The following is a 22428-nucleotide window of genomic DNA, read 5'->3' as shown; positions in this document are numbered from 1 at the left end:
TTTCCACTTTTTAGAATGGATTTTTCCCCAACTTGGAATGGTAATAGGAGAAGGGATGGTGGGGACTGGGGGCTGGAGACTTGCAGATGCATTGCTGAGAGACGCGCTGTTCTGCTATGAAAAACTGAAAAGCAACTGTCTCTTTCGGGCTCTAATGTGGCCTATCTTTGATGGCAAGCAACTAGGAACGAATGGGCAATTGCCTAGAGTCCAGCTGTCTGGAACGTATCTGAAGATAGCCCTTCGTACTGACACTGCATAGCTGTTTTCAGTTTTGCCTGGCAGAGTTTTCGCAAGAACAGTTGAAAGGAGCAGGTTGGCATTTGGCTGACAGAGAGTTTGCATTTTAGCAGAGATACTTTTGTACTGTCACTACAAGCCTATGTGTTAGCTTCTGTACCAGTGTGATACCTGCTCAACCTATAGAATCATAGGCCGATTATGCACGGCAAGGTTCCTGCGACTTCAAAGAGAATTAGCCAGGGGGTCTTTGTTTCGGGCCATGTTCGGCATTATTGCCCACCACCCTGTTTGCAGTGGGGCAGGCATTACCCATCAGCTGGCTTTTTGCTTGCATCTGGGGGGTGACGGCTATGTTCTGCAGGTTCTCTATTGCACATGTTTGCTTTAATTTTTAATATAGGTTGACATGAAAAAGGCTAAAAGTCTTGAATATGGCGTCTTTACACTTTACCCAAACTGATTTTTTTATGGTGGGAAGTGAGGGGGGGGAGTAATGGCACTTTCAAACTGCAAAACTGCAAAAGGATAACATGAACTGCCATTTGCTAAGCTCCCCAGGTTCACGATTGTCCTTTTCCCAATGTGCTATAAACCCAAACATCAAGACTGACAGGCTTTTCCCCGTGTGGTCTGGAATCTTTGATTGCTTATGTCTAAAACTACGAGGCAGGAGACGTCCCAGTTTGTTGATCAAATGCAGAGGAAAATTGGGTGTTTGGACTGATCAACTAGTCTTATTATTTTTACATTTTTTTAGTATTAATATCGATTTATTGATCTATTGATATGGTTTTAATCTAATTTAATTTTTTTAATCTAAAGATCTAAAGATATGCAGGAGCGGGGAGGCCACGGGCAATAGAAGTGATGCAGCAGGACAAGAAGCGGGAAGTGGGAAGTAGTCGGCAACAAGGGGGAGGGCAAGGGGGAAGCATGCAAATCAGTGCAAGTGAGTGTGTGTGTGGGGGGTAAGACTAGGCAGGCTGGCTGAGGGTGGAGGGGAGAGGTCCGGGTTAGTGCCAACAGGGCAGGGGGTTAGTGCCCACTAGCAAATCTGTCCCACTCTAACAGTTAAGCAAAATTAAAAATCATGCTATAAGTAGATTTGCTCGCTGTGGAGAGAGTGGAAAGTGAAAGTGGGACAAGAGAAAATATGCCCGTACAAGAAATCTTGCCATGGTGGACATTTGCCCCCACCATGGAGCAAACACCTTGTGTATAATCAGCCAAAGAGTATTAGAAGGGACCTTGCAGGTAGTCTAATCCAATCACCTGCTTAGGTCAGGAATATGCAATTGTAGCATCCCTGAAGGTCTCTATCTGGTCACTGCCTAAATACCACCACTGCAGGATTGCACTGGCGTAATGCCCATTGGGCAAGGTGGGCAGCTGCCCAGGGCATCACCTTGTGGGGGGCATCAAAATGCTGGGTTCGTTTTTGGGTATTTTAGTGGTTTTCCATTTTTGGCCTGCAGGGGGCGCAGTTTTTAGGCTAGCGGCACCACAATTTCAGCGTATCACCAGGAGACTGTCCTTATGCTACCCCCCAAGTTTGGTGAGGTTTGGTTCAGGGAATCCAAAGTTATGGACTCCCAAAGGGGGTGCCCCTATCCCCCATTGTTTCCAATGGGAGCTAATAGGAGATTGGGGGCTACAGTTTTGAGGGTCCATAACTTTGGCCCCCCTGAACCAAATTGCACCAAATTTGGGGGGTATCATTAGGGCAGTCTCCTGATAATACCCTGAAAGTTTTGAGACTGTGCTTTTAGAAATGTGCCCCCCACAGCCTGCAACCCCCATTGACAGCAATGCAGAAAACTCAATGCAGAACAAAGATTCTTGGGCAAATTTCTAGGATGTTCCTGCAGGAGGTGCATTTTTGGATGTATCGGCACCAAAATTTCAGGGTATCATCTGGAGATGATGGCACCCCCCAAGCTTGGTGCAGTTTGGTTCAGGGGGCCCAAAGTTATGGACCCTCAAAACTGTAGCCCCCATCTCCTATTAGCTCCCATTGGAAACAATGGGGGAGGGGGCACCCCCTTTGGGAGTCCATAACTTTGGACTCCTTGAACCAAACCTCACCAAACTTGGGGAGTAGCATAAGGACAGTCTCCTGGTGATATGCTGAGATTTTGGTGCTGATATGTCTAAAAATGCATCCCCTGCAGGCACCAATGTCCTGGTGCAAAAAGAAATTTGGTTGTGGTGGAGTGGCCGCCCATGGTGGGGGGGGGGGGGCATCCAACTCAGGTTTTGCCCAGGGCTACAGTTTGCCCAGGGCTGCCTCATTACGCCCCTGCAGGATTGTCTATCGCCTCCTGATGTCGCTCGTTCCAATGTTGAACAACTCTTACTATTAGGAAGTTTCTTCTAATATTTAACTGAAATCTACTTCTAATATTTAACTGAAATCTACTTCTATATATTTAACTGAAATCTACTTCTAAATATATATAATATTTAACTGAAATCTACTTCTACTTCACTGTCCACTCATCTCCTATATGACAGCCCTTCAGATGCATGAAGGCAGGAATCACATCTCCTCTTTACTCTTCTCTTCTCCAAGCTTTCTGCCTCATAGAGCTTGGTTTCCAACATCTTGGTTGCCCTTCTCAGGATCTATCTGAGCAATCAGATTATTATACTGCAGCTCACCCTTCTGAGAGAGCTATGACTGCCCCAAGGTTACCCATCAGATTTTGTGTGGAGGAGTAGGGAATCAAACCCAGGTCTCCAGAACAGAGTTCACCACTCTTAACCACTACACCATGCTGGCTCTCCATAAAATTCGTATCTGAGAATATTACCAACTTCCAATCAGCTAAGTCACAGGTAGAAACATCCGTAAGATAGAATCAAGAATATGTGTTTGTGCCTCTCCGCATGCTTGCATATACGTGAGGAGTGTAGAACAAGATTAACTGATTGCTAGATGTCAGGTAAGTAAGATACTTCATCTGTAAACCACTGAAATACGGGAAAAAATATAGCTCCAGTGCTGAAAAGGAATCTTGCTATTTCAAGATAAAAAAAAATTCAAAAAAAGACAAAAAGCTCAGTGGCCTTGGTTTTTCAGCTTTGTGATAATTTTCAGATCTAGGACAATGAATCACAGAAGACTTGTAGTAATGCACTGCTGACCCAGCAGCACCGTAGTAGAACGTTGGGACGCCAACGGACCTACGGCCTTCTGGTCGCACCGCACCCCCACTCCTCATCCCCCATGAGTCACGGGTCGTGAACTGTCTGGCTCAATCACCGGGCGCAGGGACAATGGTCTTGCCCCCAGGTGAGGATTAGGCTCAGACGCTTACGCTCCTCTCCGCACGTAGCCAGGTGAGATCATGCATCACATGATGATCTCCCGACCTCCCGCCTCCCGTTCTCCCGGAACTCCCCCCGGTCCTCCCTCCTACACGCCCCCGATAGAATAACAATAAAAGGTGCCAGGAACCGGCAGACGGGAGACTCGCTAGGAACACGGACCTCCGGTCTCCCGCTGCTGGCGATCTCCACCAGATGTTATCTCCGCGTCTCGTCTCGTTCTTACGCTGACCGCGTGGGTCGACTACAAAGACTATAGGATCTTGTGGAATATATCTCGTATAGCAGAATATCCCATTCCAACAGCATCTCTGGCAGATACCTGTTATAAAGCATTTTCTTGAAAATCTCTGCAGAAAGAGTTTTCACAACCAGCCTACATATCTACTTCCTAGAGGCACGTAGTGTGGTGATGGATTCTGTGACCTGCCCAGCTAGATGGAACCTCTGGAACTTCTTGAGGGAATGCAAATTAACTTAGAAAAGAAAGACTGGTTTCTGGTGTTAATGTTATGTGCAGAAGACCACTATTTGCAGAGTCTATGCTATATGTTCAGAGGCAGAGGCAGAGTGTCAGAGACAGACATCCAGGGAGGAGCATAATTCAGCCTTACTTATAAATGTCAAAGAAGCCAAAGCTGTGGGTGGGACCAGATGGACATTTGGTCAGATGTAGCAGGGCTTTTATGAAGTCCATAAGACCCTGAGGGAAAGTCCCTTATATTTGGATGGCATTTATTGATTGTCTCCTAATTGATAGGTCTCCTAATTGTATGGGGTAGATTCCTACTGACTTCTAGTCAATTGTCTAAAGCCACTGTTTAGCTACTTCCAAGTTAATGTAGCGGTAGCTTGTGTATCTAATCTGGAGGAACCGGGTTTGATTCCCAGCTCTGCCACTTGAGTTGTGGAGGCTTATCTGGGGAATTCAGATTAGCCTGTACACTCCCACACACGCCAGCTGGGTGACCTTGGGCTAGTCACAGCTCTTTGGAGCTCTCTCAGCCCCACCCACCTCACAGGGTGTTTATTGTGAGGGGGGAAGGGAAAGGAGATTGTAAGCCCCTTTGAGTCTCCTACCGGAGAGAAAGGGGGATATAAATCTAAACTCTTCTTCTTCTTCTTCTAGCTTCTCAGGGCAGTAGCCAAGATCAAGTGATCATTAAAAGGGGCCATGTAGTGTATGTAGGTATGCAAAGTCATGTATACAAGAATTTGGAATTGCATGCTGAGACATACAAAAACATGCATCAAATATATGCAGAATCTGGGATGTGGAAAGAGTATAGGAATATTTATGCTATTTTATTTAATTAATTAATTTGTATCCCACCCTTCCCACCCATGGCCAGTCTCAGGGCAGCATACATACATGTTTTAAAACATTCTATAAAATAATTATAAAGCCAGCTCATTAACATTTAACACCTAACAAAATTCAGATGGCAAACATATAACCTACACCGATGAAAAACTCTCCAGCTCACCTCAAACCAGATCCCCACTGTCTGAACATAGGAGAAATTAACAGAGGGGGGCGATGCCAGGTGGCAGTAGTGTGTTGAGGGTTAGTTTTCGGGAGACTGGCAAATGAACTTTGGAGCAAATGCATGGCCTCAACCAAAAGTCCAGTGGAACTCTCTGTCTCGCAGGCCCTGTGGAACAGTTTCAGGTCCCGCAAGACCCTGCAGAAAAAGCCCTGGCTCTGGTTGAGGCCCATCTAATGTCTTTGGGGCCAGGAACCACCAGGAGATTTCCATCAGAGGACCGGAGTGCCCTTGGTGGGCAATATGGGTGATGCAGTTCCACAGATATGAGGGTCTCAGACTGCTCAGAGCCTTAAAGGTTAGAACCAAAATCTTGAACCTGATTCAGAATTGCACTGGCAACCAGTGCAGCTGCCAGAGCACAGGTGCTACGTGCTGTCTCACTGATACTCCGGTGAGAAGCCTTGCAGCTGCATTCTGGACCTGTGTCAACTTCCGAGTCAGTCTCAAGGGCAGGCCCGCATTGAGTGAGTTACAGCAGTCTAACCTGGAGGTGACCATTGCATGGATCACTGTGGCTAAGTCAGAATGGGATAAGTAAGGGGCCAAATGCCTAGCCTGCCAGAGATGGTAAAAGGCAACCCTTGCCATATTTGTGACTTGGACCTCCATAGACAGGGAGGATTCCAAAGCCACACCCAGGTTTTTAACAGATGTGGCTGGATGTAATGCCACATCGCCAAATCTTGCCAGTTGGGAATCTTCCACTGGACTAGTCCGAACTAGTCCACAGTGCATCCCTCTTCGATGGATTCAACCTTAGTCTGCTCTTTTCCAACCAACCAGCCACAGCTCCCAATCATTACACCAGAACATCTGGGGCAGTGGCTGACTGGCCATCCCTCAGCAGAACAAACTGAATGTCATCAGCATATTGGTGCCATCTCAGCCCAAAACTCTGAACAAGCTGCGTCAGGGGCCACGTGTAGATGTTATACAACATTGGAGAGAGGTTATCCCCTTCCGGCACACCACAAACAATGCCTCCAGGATGCCCCCCCCCCCCCATGTGTCATCTGCTGTCCCAGGTCCTGGAGAAATGAGGTCAGCCATTTACAGGCTGTGCCTTGAATCCCAGCATCAGCATGGGGTGGGCCAAAAGGTTTCAATTGACCATTTGAAATGCTGCTGTGAGGTCTTATAACACTGGCACCACTGACCTGCCTGGGTCCAGTTGCATCTGGACCTCATCTGTAATGGCGACCAGCACGGTATCCATCCCATGGCCAGGGCAGAAGCCAGACTGGAAGAGATCCAAAACCAATGCATCCTCTAGAAATATTTGCAGCTGTTCTGCAACCACCCTCTCAACTATATCTCCCAGAAATAATAAATTGAGACTGGACAGTAGTTGGCCAGGTCCATAGGATCTATTGATGGCTTCTTCAAGAGCAGGCATGCCACTGCCTCTTTTAGCCTCCCTGGGAAAACTCACCATGATAGGGAGTGGTTGACAATTTCCAGCAGAGAACCCCATAGCACCTCATGGCTAGCCTTCACCAGCTATGAAGAGCATGGATCCAGAGAGCAGGAGGTAGGTCTCACACCTGCAAGCACTATGTCAACATCAGATGGAGAGGGCAGATCATAGTACCCCCATATAGGACCAGAAGATGGCCAAGGGGCCTCCAGTTCCCTTACAATTCAATCTTTGGTGAGAGGCTGTGGCACAGCGACAAGACTTTATTGGCAAAAAAGGCTCACAGCCAAGTACCAAATCATTACTTTTAGATCCCATCCGCAAGGGATCGAATCACATTAAACAATTCAGCTGAGTGAGAGCTTGCAGACGCAATGGAGGATGCAAAGAATCTCTTCTTTGCTGCTGTCACTGTCATCTCATAGGGTGACCTTCATAAACATCCTGTAAGATGTTCTTGTGGCTTCATCATGATTTTGCCACCAACCTCACTCTTGCGGTCTCATCTCCCTTTTCATCAACCTAAGCTCTTCAGTATACCAAGGGGGCAGACTGACACTAGAGCAGAGAGGGCACCGGGGAGTGATCACTTTGATGACCTCAGACAGCCAGACATTCCAATCCTCTACTAGCACATCGAGGGAACCTTTGGTAGGCTTTGGGTCCCTCAAAACATTCTGGAAACCAAGTGGATCCATGAGGCTCCGTGGGCAGGCCCATTGCCTAAACGGTGGGCACTGAAGAACAAAGGCCTTCTGACCATGGCACTCTAGCTATAGATGCCAAGGCCACATCCACCCCCATCCCAAACACCAAACGCAGCATGTTGCCTTCTTGATGGGTGTGGACTGCCTCAGTCAAGGAAACTCCCAGTGCTGCCATGGATGACACCAGGTCTGCTGCTTGTGATGATGTAGCTGAATCTATATGGGTGTTGAAATCCTCCAAAGAGTGTTGAAGGGTGTTGAAATCCTCCAAGACAAAAAGCCTGAGGTCTCAAGGTCCACTCAGAGATGACCTCGAGCACTATCATGGAGGCAGGAATGAATCAAAAAACAAATGCTGGTTGAGAGGTTATGTTTGAGAAGGATACGAGCACGAGCGACTGTCCATATTAGAAACAGTGAGAGAATGAATGAGCAGGCTGGTAGGAGAGGAGCGCTGAGAACCATGCAGGTGAGTCAGGATTGTTTGCACAGCACATGGAAGGAGCCTGGCATGAGGAACATGTAGAAAGGAAGCCTGGAGGTGGATAGAAGGTATTGGAAGCCTGTCAGGACTGTGAGGGAAATCACTCTCCTGTCAGGTTTCCAATACCTTCTGGAACATGCAGGGATTCTGGCAGGAGAGAAGCATGTGGGAAGCATACAGGTGAAGGCAGTATATGAGAGGAGCTTGCAGGTAACAAGCTAGTGGGTGTGGAGCATGTGGGGAGCAGGGTATGTGGGGAGCAGGTGGAAAGTGTGCAGGTGGGTGGGGAGCAGGCGGGGAGCATGCTCAGCGTTAATTCCCTTGCACTCCATTCTGTTTAATTGCTTATTAAATTCTAAGCAGCCAATTATCAGCAACAATTACAGCTCCGTGCAGTGACACAATCGCCGCTTTAGCATTTGTTAATCAAATGCTTATTTAGGACTCAGCTTTATTAGCTGTTGCTGCAGGGAGAGCCCAATCCCAGAGGCTGGGGGAAGGGAGCTCAGCGCCCCCCCTCCACCCGCCCGCCCACATCTTCAACTCTTTTGCCCTCTGTGATATGGCCAGACTCTCTCTCTCTCTCTCGCTCGCTCTCTCGCTCGCTTGCTCACTCCCTGGAACCAGCCTCGCTTGGGGCTGTGTCCCTAAGAGAAACAGATCAGAGCCCCCGTAAACAGCAAGGCAGTAGTGTGCAAAGGGTCTGGCAACCAGGAATGGCAAGTTTCCCACATGGGTTGGCTGCATGCTTTATGTGACTCAGATTCTCATAGCCTCCAGGCTCTTGTCAGAAAAGAACAGCCTCTGCCCTCATCCTAGCCAATGGCCAGATTGAACCCTCACCTTTAACGCCGCAGCCTCTTGCCTGGAGGCACGGATGTCTGTCTCTCCTTTCAATCACATTCTGGGAGGCTACAGGAGAGGGCAGGGAAATTGCTCCTGCTAAGAGGCAGGAAAGCACAAATGTTGCCAGCTAACTGGCACACTTCACACAATGGGGGGGGGGAGGGGGTTCCAATGATCACACCTGTTTTATCCAGTTGAGCATGTGAAGAACCATTCTGGATGTGCCCAAGAGGTGGAGAAATGTCTGATGAGCATGTCTGAGTGCAAAGTGTGTCTGGGTGCTACCTGTTATGGGAGAAGTGCATGAAGTGTGCAGTGTGATTGTGTAAGTATTATCAGCAGTCATGATAGTAGATACGTGCAGAGTTTGCTGTGTTCCTGAGGCAATGTGACCCTCTGGTTAGAATCAGCTGTTACTAAATCACTTTATTCGTGATCGGAAGTCAGTGTTTTTGTGTGTGCAAGCGTGTGTGTACCTTTTAGAATATATCTCTGAAATTTAATAAACAGAATTGCCACCATGCACTGTTATACTTGTTTGTAGTCACTGGAGCCAAAATGCCTTTCAAAATAAACGAGTTCAAACCCCATCAGTATTATAGAGGAACCAGCACATATGCTTTGGGGACTATGTAAACTGTGCACTATCAGAATCATTGACTGAGTTCTTGTTGCTGCCAGAAGGAAAGCCATAAAGGGTTCACTGTGAAATGCAGCGTATCTGCTACCTTTGCATAGGTCTGGAAGGAAAAACATCCATTGTTATGTTCTTTTAAAACAAGATTGCTGTGGAGGAAATGGACTGGTATATCGGAACCAATGCCATACCTATTTCAAGATCACCAGATCTTCATCCAGAGCTCATGGTTGCAGTCGCATAGCTGCAGCGAGGCGGGGGTCACTGTCCCCCAGGCGCACACCATTGGGGTCATGTCGGGGCAGAAAATCACCCACTACACCCCTCCCCTTCCCTTTTGCCCCGCCAGGCCCACCAGTTTGGAGCAGCCTGCTGGTACAGCAGGAGCCGAAAACACAAAGACCCCTTTCCCATCCCCACCCACCAGGGATGCCTTTGCAGGAGCTGGGGCTCACAAGGTCTCCTGGGAAGTGTAGTTCCCACCTCCTTGTGCCCACCCCCGCTTATCTTAGTTCAGCCCACTGCAAAGAGCAGCCGGCTGAAAAAGCAGCCTGGTGGGAACTACACTTCCCAGGAGACTTTGTGAGCCCCCCCCCCCCCCGGCGGCCTCTGCAGAACCTGAGGATCGCAAGGTCTCCTGGGAAGTCCAGTTCCCACTAGGCTGCTCTTTCAGCCAGCTGCTCTTTGCAGCCGGCTGGGGGCACAGGGGGGCGGGGCCCAGGTGCCATTTTGCCCTGGGCGCCATTCTCCCAGCCGCCCCCCCCCCCCAAGCCACTGCATAGTTGTCTCTCAAAACCCCTGAAACACTGAGGGGAGATGCAGCCACTGAAGCACAACCCTGGTTGCACCACAGACTTATTGCACGCCCTCCTTTCCTGACTCAGGGTAGGGAATCAGGACAGGACACATCATAAGCTGCTGTGAGCAAGGTGGAATATAAATACTGCAAACAATGAATGAAATGGTACTGAAGCCTTTTCTCTCTGAAGCTAAGCAAGCCCCAGTCTCGTCAGTGCCGGGATGAGAGATATCTTAGTACGCCGTATGCTGCCATGATGGGATAAACAAGAATTAATAAATAAATATATTCCAAAGAGGACCACAATGTGACATAACTTATAAACTGGAGCTTAGCGAGCGGCTAGTCTCACAAGCTTTTTGCTACCATTTCCTTGCCTTTTGACCAATCATCACAACCTACAGGAAATTTCGATCTGATGTTGCAGCCATCAGATCTGAATGCAGAAAACACGGCTACACCTTGAGCGAGTGAATGCCAGGCTTCCTATGCAACACAGGGAGGTCTCTGTTTTCTCAACAGGAGGAGAGAGACTGGATGCAGTTCAGCATCTGATGAGGCATTCTGAAGCGCCACTGATTTTAGTGGGACTTCTGACAATTCAGACTGGACTGAGCCACACATTACACTGGCCTGTATCCGGCCACTCAGCTCAGCAAAATTTGAAGCCTTTCCTCCGCTCTAAGGAGTCTTCCTCCAACAAGTGGCTTTCCCTCCAGCAGAAGAACCTTCTAAGTTGGAAGAAGGTTTCTTCGACAGAAGAAAAGTGTTGCTGCTTTGCCGAGCAGAGTGGCAGGATATCGGTGAGTGTTCCTGGCTCTGCCTTGAATTCACCTCCAACCAGACATGCCATGAGAGTTCCAGGTTCAAAGCTTTTTGAAACTTGATTTAGGTGGGGCCTGACTCGGCTCAAAACTGAGACATGCATTGACAGGGGATTTTAACCTATGTTGTTTACCTGACCTGTAACAGCCCCAGGGAGCTACCAGTTACTCTGGTGGTGAATCTTACTGATGGGCTATAGGTAAGTTTTCCCCCCCAAAAGGCAAATGGTGGTGCCCCAAGGCCATTTCAAGTTGGAAAAATGGCCCAGGGGGGAGGCTTTACAGCCCCTTTGTCCCCATGCACCATTGTTTTGATCCAAATTGGCCTCTGTGTTCCTGAGAATAAAGGTTAAAAATCATCAGGAACTCAAAAAATAAAGCTCAGGGCAAACTAAGAACAGGGTAAGGTGGCACTGCCCTATAACTATGATTGTAACTCGCTGCCTGATTGTTAGCAGTTCATGTGTGCCATGCTGTCTCAGTGTGATGTTTGTCTGAAGCCCTGCTGTAAATATTGTGTATGCCCTGTGAGCTGTGTATTTCCGCCATCCAGAAAGCCTCACTCCCTACCAGTTCTGGCTGGTGCAATGCAGATGTGATAAAGAAACAAATGGATCCACTAAGGGGTGACTCTACTGAAGGGAATGGAAACAGTGGGCTTCTGATGAAGGGGAAGGGTGCTCCGAAATGCCTGCAAGATTAGCTCTCTTTCACATATGGCACGGAAGCATGAGGAGAGTATGGAAATAATAATCGAGTCTTATGGGCCTTGGTCCACCTGACTGATACCTTCTCTCCCATAAGGATACTGATTGGGTAGGAACTACATACCCAGTCAGCTTCATGTACATGGTGTCCTCACGCACTCTCATGTGGCATGGGATCAAACTACAAGCAAGTGGCTCTGATGCTGCTGTGTATATGTGTATGTGTGTATAAAAGTGGGCCAGAGACTCCAAACCAAAAATAGCTCAACAGAGACTTGGAAACTGCACGCATGTCATGAGCAATTCTCTGTCTGGCACACAATAGGAAGCTTGGAAGGTGGTGGCAGAAGCTGATCATACAGCGGCAGCAGATGTTGGGCTTGAGGGCCTTTGGGGATCCAGCCTGAGCTAGGAGGGGAAGGGAGAAAAAAATAGCAGAAAGGTCAGTGCCATCAGGTTGGGTGGAGCAGGAACCGCAAGGGAGAGGCTGGTGGGCAGGTGAAGCAGAGGGCAAGGTCCCCAGGCCTTTAATGGCGATGGATAAACAGGAGTCTGCAGGTGCTGCTTTAGACTGTGTCGTGCTGCAGGAGGAAGAAACCGGCAACTTCAGAAAACTGCCTCTTCCATACATCTGTTCAAAGCAAGGGAGTCCCACCCTCTCTTCCGTCTTGCCTTTGGAGAAAGGGAAAGCATGATTCCAGCAGAGGCTAGGTTGAAATGGAAGCAGCGCTGGTGACTGATGTAGCTGGTGAGCAGCACCAGCTGTCGGGGTTAGGCGGACAGGTGCATGTGTATGTGCACACATTGTGGCTGGAGAAACAGCAGGAACTTTGGCAGTTGGCCACGTGAAGTTCCTGTGCTCGGCTCAGGTTTTGAAATACTGTCCTCCCCTTCTCTGGGCTTTGTAGACAAGCAGTCACTACCAGAGGCAGCCGCGTTGCTATTTTCCCGGTCTCGGCAATCAGGCCCTGCCCTCTGCCAGGGTAAAGCCAGCGCAAGATGGTCTGGGGGTGCTGCCCTGCAGACACATCAGGCCCAGCAGGCTGCCGTGAGGGAGAGGGGGGCCAGAGGGGAACGAGCAGGAGCAGCTCAGTGTGGCATGACGAGACGAGGCCCCCGGAGAAGTGAGCTATGTCCCTTATTGGTCACACTACATTTCTTTTTCATTAGCAGTTAAATGCAGACATGAGGGATCGGCACAGGTTCACTGGGCGCATGCCGTACAGCATTTCCTGCTGTGATGGATTAGACCCAGCGGAGGCCGGGAGGGGGGAGCCTGTTGTCGGCGGCCCCAGCTGTGCAAGCCTGTCACAAGGGGCACAGTTTGATGTATCAGGAACAAGAGGGAAGGAGCCTCCGCCTTGGGGGACAGTGGGAGAACAACCATTTTGCTGCAGGCTTTAGGATGTGGACTCAAAAGCTCATGATGTATCTTGAGGGGTGGGGGTGAGGATAGCTATGCTATATAACTGTACCTATTAAATCAGTCTGATTCATATTTTCCCATTGCTGTTGCCAATTAGTGGCAATTTTTCCCCCATATGGTAACATTTGGATGGGTAAAATGCCAGTTTTCTTATTTTGATATAGATTCTTTTGAAAAGTCAGTATCTGCTGAAATTTCAAAATTTAGAAATGGCAGTTACTAGGAAAGTACTTTCCACAAAACATGGGAAAATGTACCCATGTGGGGTCCCTAGGATGCCTCCCACCGATGATTTCTGTTAACAGAATGGAGGGGCAGTTTTCATTGATTCTTCCCTATTTGCTTTGGCCACGATCAAAATTGGGGGGAGGGTATATTTGGGCTGCAGCAGGAAGGGGGAAAGAAGGTTACACTCCTTCAATCAGTGGAGATTTTCAGCAGGATCCAAACCATCATTTTGAAGTTCAATCTTCCCAAATTCTTGAGTGATGGACTTGTTGTCTGCCAAGTCTTAGTGAAGTGGTTAGACACTTCTGGAAAAAAAACCTTTCACATTCATTGTTATTTATTGTTTAACCTGCCCCATCTGAAGGCCCAGGACTGGTAGCAATATGGTGTTCTATCACAAACTCCCCATAATATTCCTTAAAACCCATCATACCCTATCCCATGCCATCAAAGGCTAATGGAAAATAGTACACATATTTTTATCTAATATTAGAGGATATGTGCCTGTCTCCAGGGCAACCAAGGGAATGATTCTAACTCACCATTACTGGAGCTACATAGGATAGCTGGTTTAATGTCTTGGCTTAGCACAAGATGTACTTCCAGCTTTTCAGCTGTGGAGACTTGAAGCATAGAGGTTTGCGTTTGAATCTGAGTATCAGCTCTAGGATCTGCATAGGGCTGGCCATCAAGTAGTGTGGTCCACAAGCCCCCAGAAGAGACTAAATGGACAATATCATGCTGACATGAAGAGGGAATTCCAAGTTAATCTAGAAAGATGCAGTGGATCAAACTTAACACACACCCCCACCGCAAAAAAAAAACCCAGCAAAAAATCTTGTACATGTTGCCTTTGAGGTGTATTTCTATCCCAAGCCAAATTCCAGCATATTTTGGAATAGAAAATGTCCTGCAATACCCAAAATGTTTGTGGTGGTAAAAGTCACTGGAACAAAAAAAAGATTTCCGTGGGATGCTTTAAAAAGAGGCAATTGCTTCTTTTCCCTCCGCACACCCAACAGAAGACGACAAGGCAGCTTCTGGGTGCTTTCCAGACAGCAAAAGTGTCAGAGGGGGAAAGAGGCTGTTTTCCTCCTGACTGTTTAACTCTCTGGTCAGTTTCACCCTCAGTTTGCACATGACATTTTGTGTGGCATGAAGGGGTTCTCCCTGCTTCCATTTGCTGAAGGTTGCCCTAGGACATTTGCTCTGAAGACTCCAATTCTGGGCACCTTTTCAGCCCAATAAGTATATAGTTGTACTCGTCTCGTCCTGCTGATTTCAGCAATATATAGTTTTCCCTTTTTAATTGTTATTTTTGAGGAGCGATCTTCATAGCTACGCAAATACACATACGAGAATCTTAGTCGCTTGGATGACCTGTCCACCTCCCATTGAGAAGCATTGGGTTGACCTGCCCTTCGTGGACCAATGTCTTCTGTGCAGTAAATCAGTGTCTGTTTCCCCTTTGAATATTAAATAATTCACAGTGGTTCTGCTCCTTTTCAAAGCTTTAATTTTTATTTGCACTTTTAATAAACAAAAATTATGTTTTGAGCCTATGATGTCATAAAGCTAACACAATTGGTCTTAAATGTTTAAATAACTTTAGCAAAGCTATAGTATGGAATAGGAGGTGATGGCAGCTATTGTGGATGGCAGCTGACTGTGGAGTACACCATTGTGCGGATTACACTGTTATGAGACCTTATATACGCAACCATATTTTTGCAGGAATGGATTACACCAGTAGTATGTTGTTAGTTCCAGTTGGGATTACATTTGCAACCACGATTTCAGACCAGTCGCATCCCTGAGACCAAAAAGATTTTGGAGGGTATCAGCTTTCTGAAAAGGTACCTCTGGCAAATGGAGCTTTGACTGTCAAAGGTTGATACCACCCAAAATCTAGTTAGCTTATAAGGCGTTACTGGGCTGGAACCTAGCTGTTCTGCTGCTGATCAACATGGTTATCCTCTGAAACTATTTGTAACCAAGTATCACAGAAATTATTGTGTTTGTGTGTACATGCACGCACCCACACACACATGTGAACAACTGTCAAGTCGCAGATAACTTATGGCAACCCCCTCGTGTGGTTTTCGTGTGCCTAGTGACTAAGCAGAGGTGGTTTGCCATTGTCTTCCTTTGCAGAGTCCACCTTGATGCCCTCACATCCACATTCTGACCCCGCTTAGCTTCCAAGATTTGATGAGATCAGGTTCTTCTTCCTAGCGTTGTCCCACTAATGCAGGGTCCCCTGCTCAGATTTTTAAACTCTCAATTGAGCACGATGTCTGGTTGCAGGCCTGCAATTTTCAGATCCGCATTGATGGTATCTTGCCATCGTTGGTTTGGCAGTCCGTGTTGCTGCCGATCAGTAACCTCAATGTGATAGGTGATGCTGGCAACAGTGTCCAGGGCTGCTCGACAGACATGGCTGAAGCAGCGCAGGCACCTCTCTGTCATTTTTGCCTCGTTGGGCGCGCTGCCAAGTTGTTTTCGGACCATGTCATTGGTGATGTGGTCGAGGAGGGATATACCCATTGTCCAATGAGTCATGCTCATTTCCATGACATGGAGTTGTCTCTCGGCCACTTTTGTTATGGGCCAGGACTCTGACTCATAGAGGCTACAGGATGGACTATGGTCTTGTAGATTTTTGTCTTCAGGTGTATAGGCATTTTCTTATCACAGAGAACACAGAGAACGCCAGAGACATCTTAGCCATGTTGCATTGACTGTCGCCTGTAATTCACCAGGTTATAGATCAGATTATAGTATACCATTCCACAACCTGCACAGTAATTATTAGCAGTAGCTATAACCATTGTGGCACACTGGAGAGCAGGTCTACAACCAATTTTAATCACATACCTGCTGTAGTAGGAGAGAAATACATGCAACCTGTTACCACTTCTGTTCCACCACTTATGCTATTCACTTCTTGTGATAGGCTACAACTATTGCCTAAGATCCTCATAGACACACTGCTGTGACTGATCTTAAAATAGGGTTGGATTGTAATTCTCATCACTTGGGCCACTGAAAGTGTTCCTGAAATTTCTCAATCATCTCCTAAAATCTTACAAGGTTTTGACACTTATCATGACTTATGTACAACTTCAGATGAAGTTCCTCTGAGGCTTTTCATTACTATGGATAGTCTTTGGTGTCGTTTATGAGGCTTCGGGGACAAGAAGTTCAGGCAGTCAACATGACCATCACAGGGCAGCTGTGAGGGCAACAGCCTGGCTGAGTGTTTTTGCTTCGGTTGCTTTCATTAATGTTAGGGGCCAATTAACTGTATGATTAGCCAAGGATCCTCAAAGAGTAAAAACTGTTCTGATTACAGGGAAGCAGAGTTGAAACTTCAGAAGGCTGGGCTTAGAGAACTCTGATCCTAGTCAGTGGAACAACAGCACTATCTTATTTATTATTTGTATAGCATTTATTACTAGCAATAAAGCCCATTGTGCAAGAAAATACAACAGGCTCTAGAAAACTATGAGTCATTACCAATTTGTCTTGCATTCACTTGTGTCTGCACAGCCTACCCCCTCTGCTCGCATGCCTATGCAACTCTATAAACAGCTTGTCCTACAGTAACTGTGTTTGTTTCTGGGGTATAGGGGGTAAATTAGTGTACGGAGTTGTTGTGGGGGTTCAAGTCCTACCACAGCCTCCTCCTCCTCTTCCACCTCCTCCTTCCCTTAAATCCTCACTGTGGAAAATGGCACGCAAGGAATGCCCCCTGCCTTTCGCCTCAGGGCTGCTGAGAGAACCTGCCAAAAAGCATCCAGACTCCAGGCTGAAGTCACTTCCTGCTCAGCCTATCCCAGTCAGACTTACCTACCTAACCTCAGCTCAGCAGCACTGATGATGATGGCAGCTGCCAAAGAAGCTGGTGTTACTGCCAAGTTGACACATCTCCCCCTTCCTCCACTTTCAGCTCAGTGCCATCTTCCTCTTGGGTCCCAACATTGCCTCACTACATCTCCACCCTATCTAACACAGCATGAGCACTCACATTCTCTCACATGGAAATAACGCTCTGTTCCTCCTCCCCTCATGGCCTGGGCTTCCAAGGCCTCTCCTCATGGCCTGGGAAGCAGCTCTTGCCTCAGGCCCCGAGAAAGTACTGGAGTGACAGTGCCATACCAATAATTGAAAGTGGCCAGGCCAGTGGGGCAGCGGCGGCAAGGCACCCCTGCTCCACCAGGCCTGGCTTACTATTTGAGTTGGGAGGAGGGTCGAAAGGGAAGGCCTAGGCTAGGCCTGTGGGGCAGTGGGTGGCAACACACTCAATGACCCAGGTTGCTGTTTGGGGTCTGGGAGGGGACAAGCAAGGGAGTGGGGAGGCTTGGGCTAAGCTAGCGTGATAGTGAACAGCAATCTACTGCTGCCCCACCAGCTTAGGTTGCTGTGTGGGGGCTGGGAGAGGGCAGGCAAGGGAACTAGTGGCCATTTCAAGGTCATGGTGATGGTGTTTCAAGGATGCTCAGGGTCAGCTACCCAGGGCAGCTTGGGCCAGGATAGCTTACAGTGAAGAATTCATAACATAATGGTATAAAATTATCAAACCCACATAAAATTCATAAAATTTCAATACAACCCTATCCTTAGCCCCATTTAAAATGAGGGTAAATCAAACAACCTAATACCTCCCACCCAACATCTGTTATAAATCATGATGTGGGGAGAGTTGAAGGAGAGGGAAGGGTTGGAAGAAAGGAGGCCTTGAGGAGCTTGATACAGACCACTGCAATCTCTCATCCAGTGGCGGAAACCCATTTCTTCTAGCCCTGGATGAATTTTTGTCATTTCCCCCTTGCCTGTTTCTAATCACATCCTTTTTGCCCACATTACCTAGGTGCCCAACAAAGTGCCACAGTGCCCATCCCTGTGCCAGGCTCCACTTCAGACCTGCTCCCTCACTTCCTGCTGGAACCTGATGATGTTTACATTGTCAAGAACAAACCAGTGACACTGGCTTGCAAGGCCACACCTGCTACCCAGATCTACTTCAAGTGCAATGGCGAGTGGGTGCACCAGGGTGATCATATCATACAACGAAGCATGGAGAAAAGCACAGGTGAGTGCTGGGACTGGGGTGAAAAAGCAGGAGAGAGATTGGCCTCCTTATGGCCCACGTGACAGATAGCCAGTTTCTGCCTCAGTGCAGTCTCAAGAGTAGTTATACCCTTCTAAGCCTATGGATCTCAAGAGTCCATGGTTGGTTATGCAGAGGACTGACACTTAGGATTCCACTGTGAGTTAGGAGGTCTCCTAGGACACACCAACACTAGGCATCAGTGTTGTTTTTATACTGGTGTAACTCTCAGGGCTTTTGGTAAAGATTGCTAGGAATTTTAGCTATTAGAGTTGCCTGTTGACATAAGCTACCCTGCTGATAGAACTACAGTTCCCAGGAGAAAGGGAATTAGTATTAAAACAGCCAAAGTCTGCAGTGAAGATATGCTCATAGCGTTTGGATCGTTCCATTCACACCAACTGAGACACTCACCAGACCGTTCAACAGCCTCTTCCTGTAACTGCAGTAAAGTGTTTCCCTCCCCAGCTCACACTAGGCAAATGCCTATTCTTTCAGCAGACATTTTATTATCAGTAAGGCACCAGAACATCACAGCAGCTAAATCAGATCTAAATTGTAAGTGAAAGAGGAGGCCAAAACAGAAGGAAAGCCAGACATCCATAGAACTGAGCTGGTACCCACCTTGTTAGGCATCTTATGAGACATTCTGTGGAAAAGACCAGGACAGTGTCAGAGGCAGGGAGGGGTTTGTGCTTCAGGGCCCTGAGAAACAGTTGCTTCAGTAGGCCCTGTCTTCAAGTAGTTGGAGGGATGTTGCTGTTGGTACTGTACTCTGTCCTTCAAAACTATGAAAGTCTAAATTCTAAACACAGAAAAGCTGGATTCTGTACCCTGTGTGGATTATGTTCTGTGATCAGGCTTGCACAGTTTCTTCTGCAGTTTGTACAAATTTTTGCAGTATTCATTTTGATTTGGGTTGGTTATGCAGAGGACTGAAGCCCCAACTTCTAGTGGCTGGAAATCAAGCCACCACACCAGCTTCTTCCCCAGGCTGGAAATCAAGCCCCCAACACATCTTTACAACCACAAGGGCCAGAAACTATTTTTAAATGTAAACTGAGATTCTCCAGAGGTGAATTCTGCATCCTCTACCACAATCTGTCCTCTGCCTCAAAACTGCATCCTGTTCTCAGCTCTGTTAAGAGTGCCTCCACCCACTGATCTTTCCTCCCTTTTGTCTGGAATGTAATTACAGCAACTCAGGTGAAATTAGCTCAGGTACAGAAACAACAAATCAGCAAAATTTAAAAAATGGTTAGGGAGAGCTTGATTTGTAATGACTATGAATAAGATCACAGCCTGCAAATACTGGTGGTCACAAAAAACATCGTCATAGGACAAATGATTTTATATACATATTTGTCCAGCCCCCCCCCCCCCCGCTTTCCCTTCTTGAATTGTATTATACTTCTATTTATGAATGTGGGCAGACTTTTTAATAGGCCCATTATGTATGGAATGTTTTTCTCGGGGTCCTTCTCTGTGCAGTGGGGTTGTAGTGGGCTCTTCTCACATTTCTCTGTTTACATGTCAGGAGGCACTCCTGCCATGGAGCTTTTCTGCAGGGAACTCTCCCAGGCCTGGTTCCCTTAACTGTACCTATCAACTAATCCTTAAAGGCAGAGATCTCATTACAGATCTCAAGATTTTGTTGGCTGAGCACTTATATCAATATTACTATTCCAAAAATAATCTCCACCCCATACCCCGCAAATGAAGGAGGCAAAGCAATTCCCTGGACCACAGACTGCTAAAGAAAGGGACTATGTCTGAAAGCTGATATTCTCTCCCCCTCCCCTCCCCTCCCCTCCCCTCCCCACACATGCACATGCACACATACACACACACTTCCTGCTGCTGTTGCCAGAGGACAGAGAGGCTTGTTATATCCAAGTACTCTCTGTTGTTATTATATTGATATCTTGATGTATCAATATGAGAATCAGAGGTCAGTGTATTTTGGCTAAGACCATGTGAGTGAGCTTCTTTTCTGTGACTTGAAGCAGCTGGCAATATGGAAGGGGAGGCAAGGGGAAATGTGTGAACAGCAGTGTGAGGGATTGGGAAGGCTGGCTGTGGAGGGAACATGTCCAGGGTAAGGCTGTGCTCACTAGCAAATCTATCCTTCTCTGGTGGTGAAGGGAAAATAAAATCATGCTAGAAGTGGTCTTGCTTGCCACAGAGAGAATGGAAAGTGAAAGTGAGGCTTGAGAAAATACATTCGTACAAGAATTCTTGCTGCAATGGACATTTGCACCCGCTTTGTGCATAATCAGCATATGAGTTTAATGAGTTAGTTGTGGTTAATTGTATATGTAATGCATTGTGTGTTTGTATTTGTTAGGACTTTTTTGTAATAAGAATAAAAATGAACCTCCCTCCTTCTTCCTGGCTTCTTTGTCCCCTAATGTTTTGGTAGGTTTACCCCTCATGGAGGTGCGGATCGACATCTCACGGCAGCAGGTGGAGAAGATCTTTGGTCTGGAGGAGTACTGGTGCCAGTGTGTTGCCTGGAGTTCTTCTGGCACCACCAAGAGCCAGAAGGCCTATGTGCGCATTGCTTGTGAGTGATTCTCTATCTACCAGGGGGACTGAGGCTGTGCCAGTCACCCATTTGGGATCATTCCCAGATCAGTTTTCATCTCTCTTCTCAAGCCTCATTTTCATTTCATTTCCTACCTACAATCTTGCCCAGTACCTCCTTAGCCCTTGGCGTCTTTGATGGGTTGGTGGAAATGCTAGAACCCAGATCCTGCAGCTGAAAATCAGAACCCAGCAACAGGCCTTTTTTGTCCAGATCATGTATGACCCATTGGGCATTGGTAATGGCAGGGAGCAGGCAAGTCTTTCTCAACAGTGTTACTGGCCAAGCATGATGTCCGGGCCTGCCAGGCTCACAGAGAGCCAGGCTCTAGCTGATAGCAGGCAAAGATACAAGAGAGGGAGAGAGCAGTCTTACTCTGAGTCCAGAGAAGGAGTCTAAGCAGATCTGGTAAGAGGCAGACAAGGGTCCAAGAGAGGTCAGACCAGGCAACTGAGTCACAGTTCCAAGGAATCAGTCTGCAAGCGGGTGCGGCAGAAAGCTGTCAGGCTTTCAACAACGTTACTCCTGCAACTTCCACTTCCTAAAGCAATCTCTTAAAAGCCTGTGCTGTGGTTCAGTCTTGATCCTGAGCTGACTCACAGCATTCTCTGCAATGCCTTAGGGCTTCCAAGCATGTACTGCACCTTTTTGAGTGCAGTTCCTGCCATGTGCGAATCCTCAGCTGCCTCACAGACTCAGGTGAGCTGGGTGGGCTGCTAGGCTGGCCCTCAGTGGCTGGGGGTGCTTCTGCAAACACTCTGACTTCCGACTCCTGGCCTATGACTTGGGCCAGCTCTGTCTGCCTCCTGTAAGGCTTCTGGTTATGTCTGAGGTTCAGTTGACTGGGGTTCCAGCACAGTGGGGACATCCTGCCAGTGCTCCTCATCAGAGGACTCCTGGCTGGTTGATTCTGACCCCATGACACATGATGTGATGGAGGCAAGTCTTGGGAATCGTAATACCACAAGGAGTTTCTCTTCTTTTTAGATCTGCGAAAGAACTTTGAACAAGAGCCAGTAGCCAAAGAGGTTTCTATTGAGCAGGGGATTGTGCTGCCGTGTCGACCTCCAGAGGGGATCCCACCAGCTGAAGTGAGTACCCACCGAATGTGACTTATTCCTGGGTAACATGAGGTGGCCAAGAGGTAGCCATTCAACAGAATGGCCCATGAAGCCCACCCCTTGCAATATATCCCAAAAGGTTTGAAGGGACCAACCAACGTGGAGCCTCATCCCACTGCCACCCATAATTTTGCCACCCCACAGTGCTTGCTTCTGATCTAGACTGCGTTTGTGATATCCCTTTCCTCTCCATACTCCCCGCCGCTTGATTGACTCCAGCTCATCTCTCTGCAGAGCTGATTAACTCACATTCTGGATTAACTAACATTCTGGAGCTTCCCTAGGCTGCCCTGGTGCTGACTGGCCTGTCAATCTCTGTCCCTCACTAGGTCAGTACCAGAACGTGTTTCCCTTTGAGACACATTGCAGCTACAGAGTCCTTACAGGCTCCTCTACAGCCTGACCCACT

The 22428-nt window shown here is 47.6% G+C and overlaps 1 protein-coding gene across 2 annotated transcripts in view; it reads left to right on the top strand.

The window, feature by feature from the left end:
- Positions 1 to 22428, top strand: part of UNC5A (unc-5 netrin receptor A) — a 115341-nt gene that overhangs the window by 77988 nt on the left and 14925 nt on the right. For both annotated transcript variants that reach the window (XM_048491397.1, XM_048491398.1), the window contains exons 2-4: positions 18072 to 18293; positions 20734 to 20877; positions 21886 to 21989. In XM_048491397.1, coding sequence (XP_048347354.1) covers positions 18072 to 18293; positions 20734 to 20877; positions 21886 to 21989 — 470 coding nt within the window. The remainder of the gene's footprint in view (positions 1 to 18071; positions 18294 to 20733; positions 20878 to 21885; positions 21990 to 22428) is intronic.

This window comes from Sphaerodactylus townsendi, linkage group LG03 (assembly GCF_021028975.2).
Source record: "Sphaerodactylus townsendi isolate TG3544 linkage group LG03, MPM_Stown_v2.3, whole genome shotgun sequence".
NCBI lineage: Eukaryota > Metazoa > Chordata > Lepidosauria > Squamata > Sphaerodactylidae > Sphaerodactylus > Sphaerodactylus townsendi.
The sequence above is the reverse complement of the archived record's forward strand: the minus strand, read 5'-3'. Positions and strand labels throughout refer to the sequence as shown.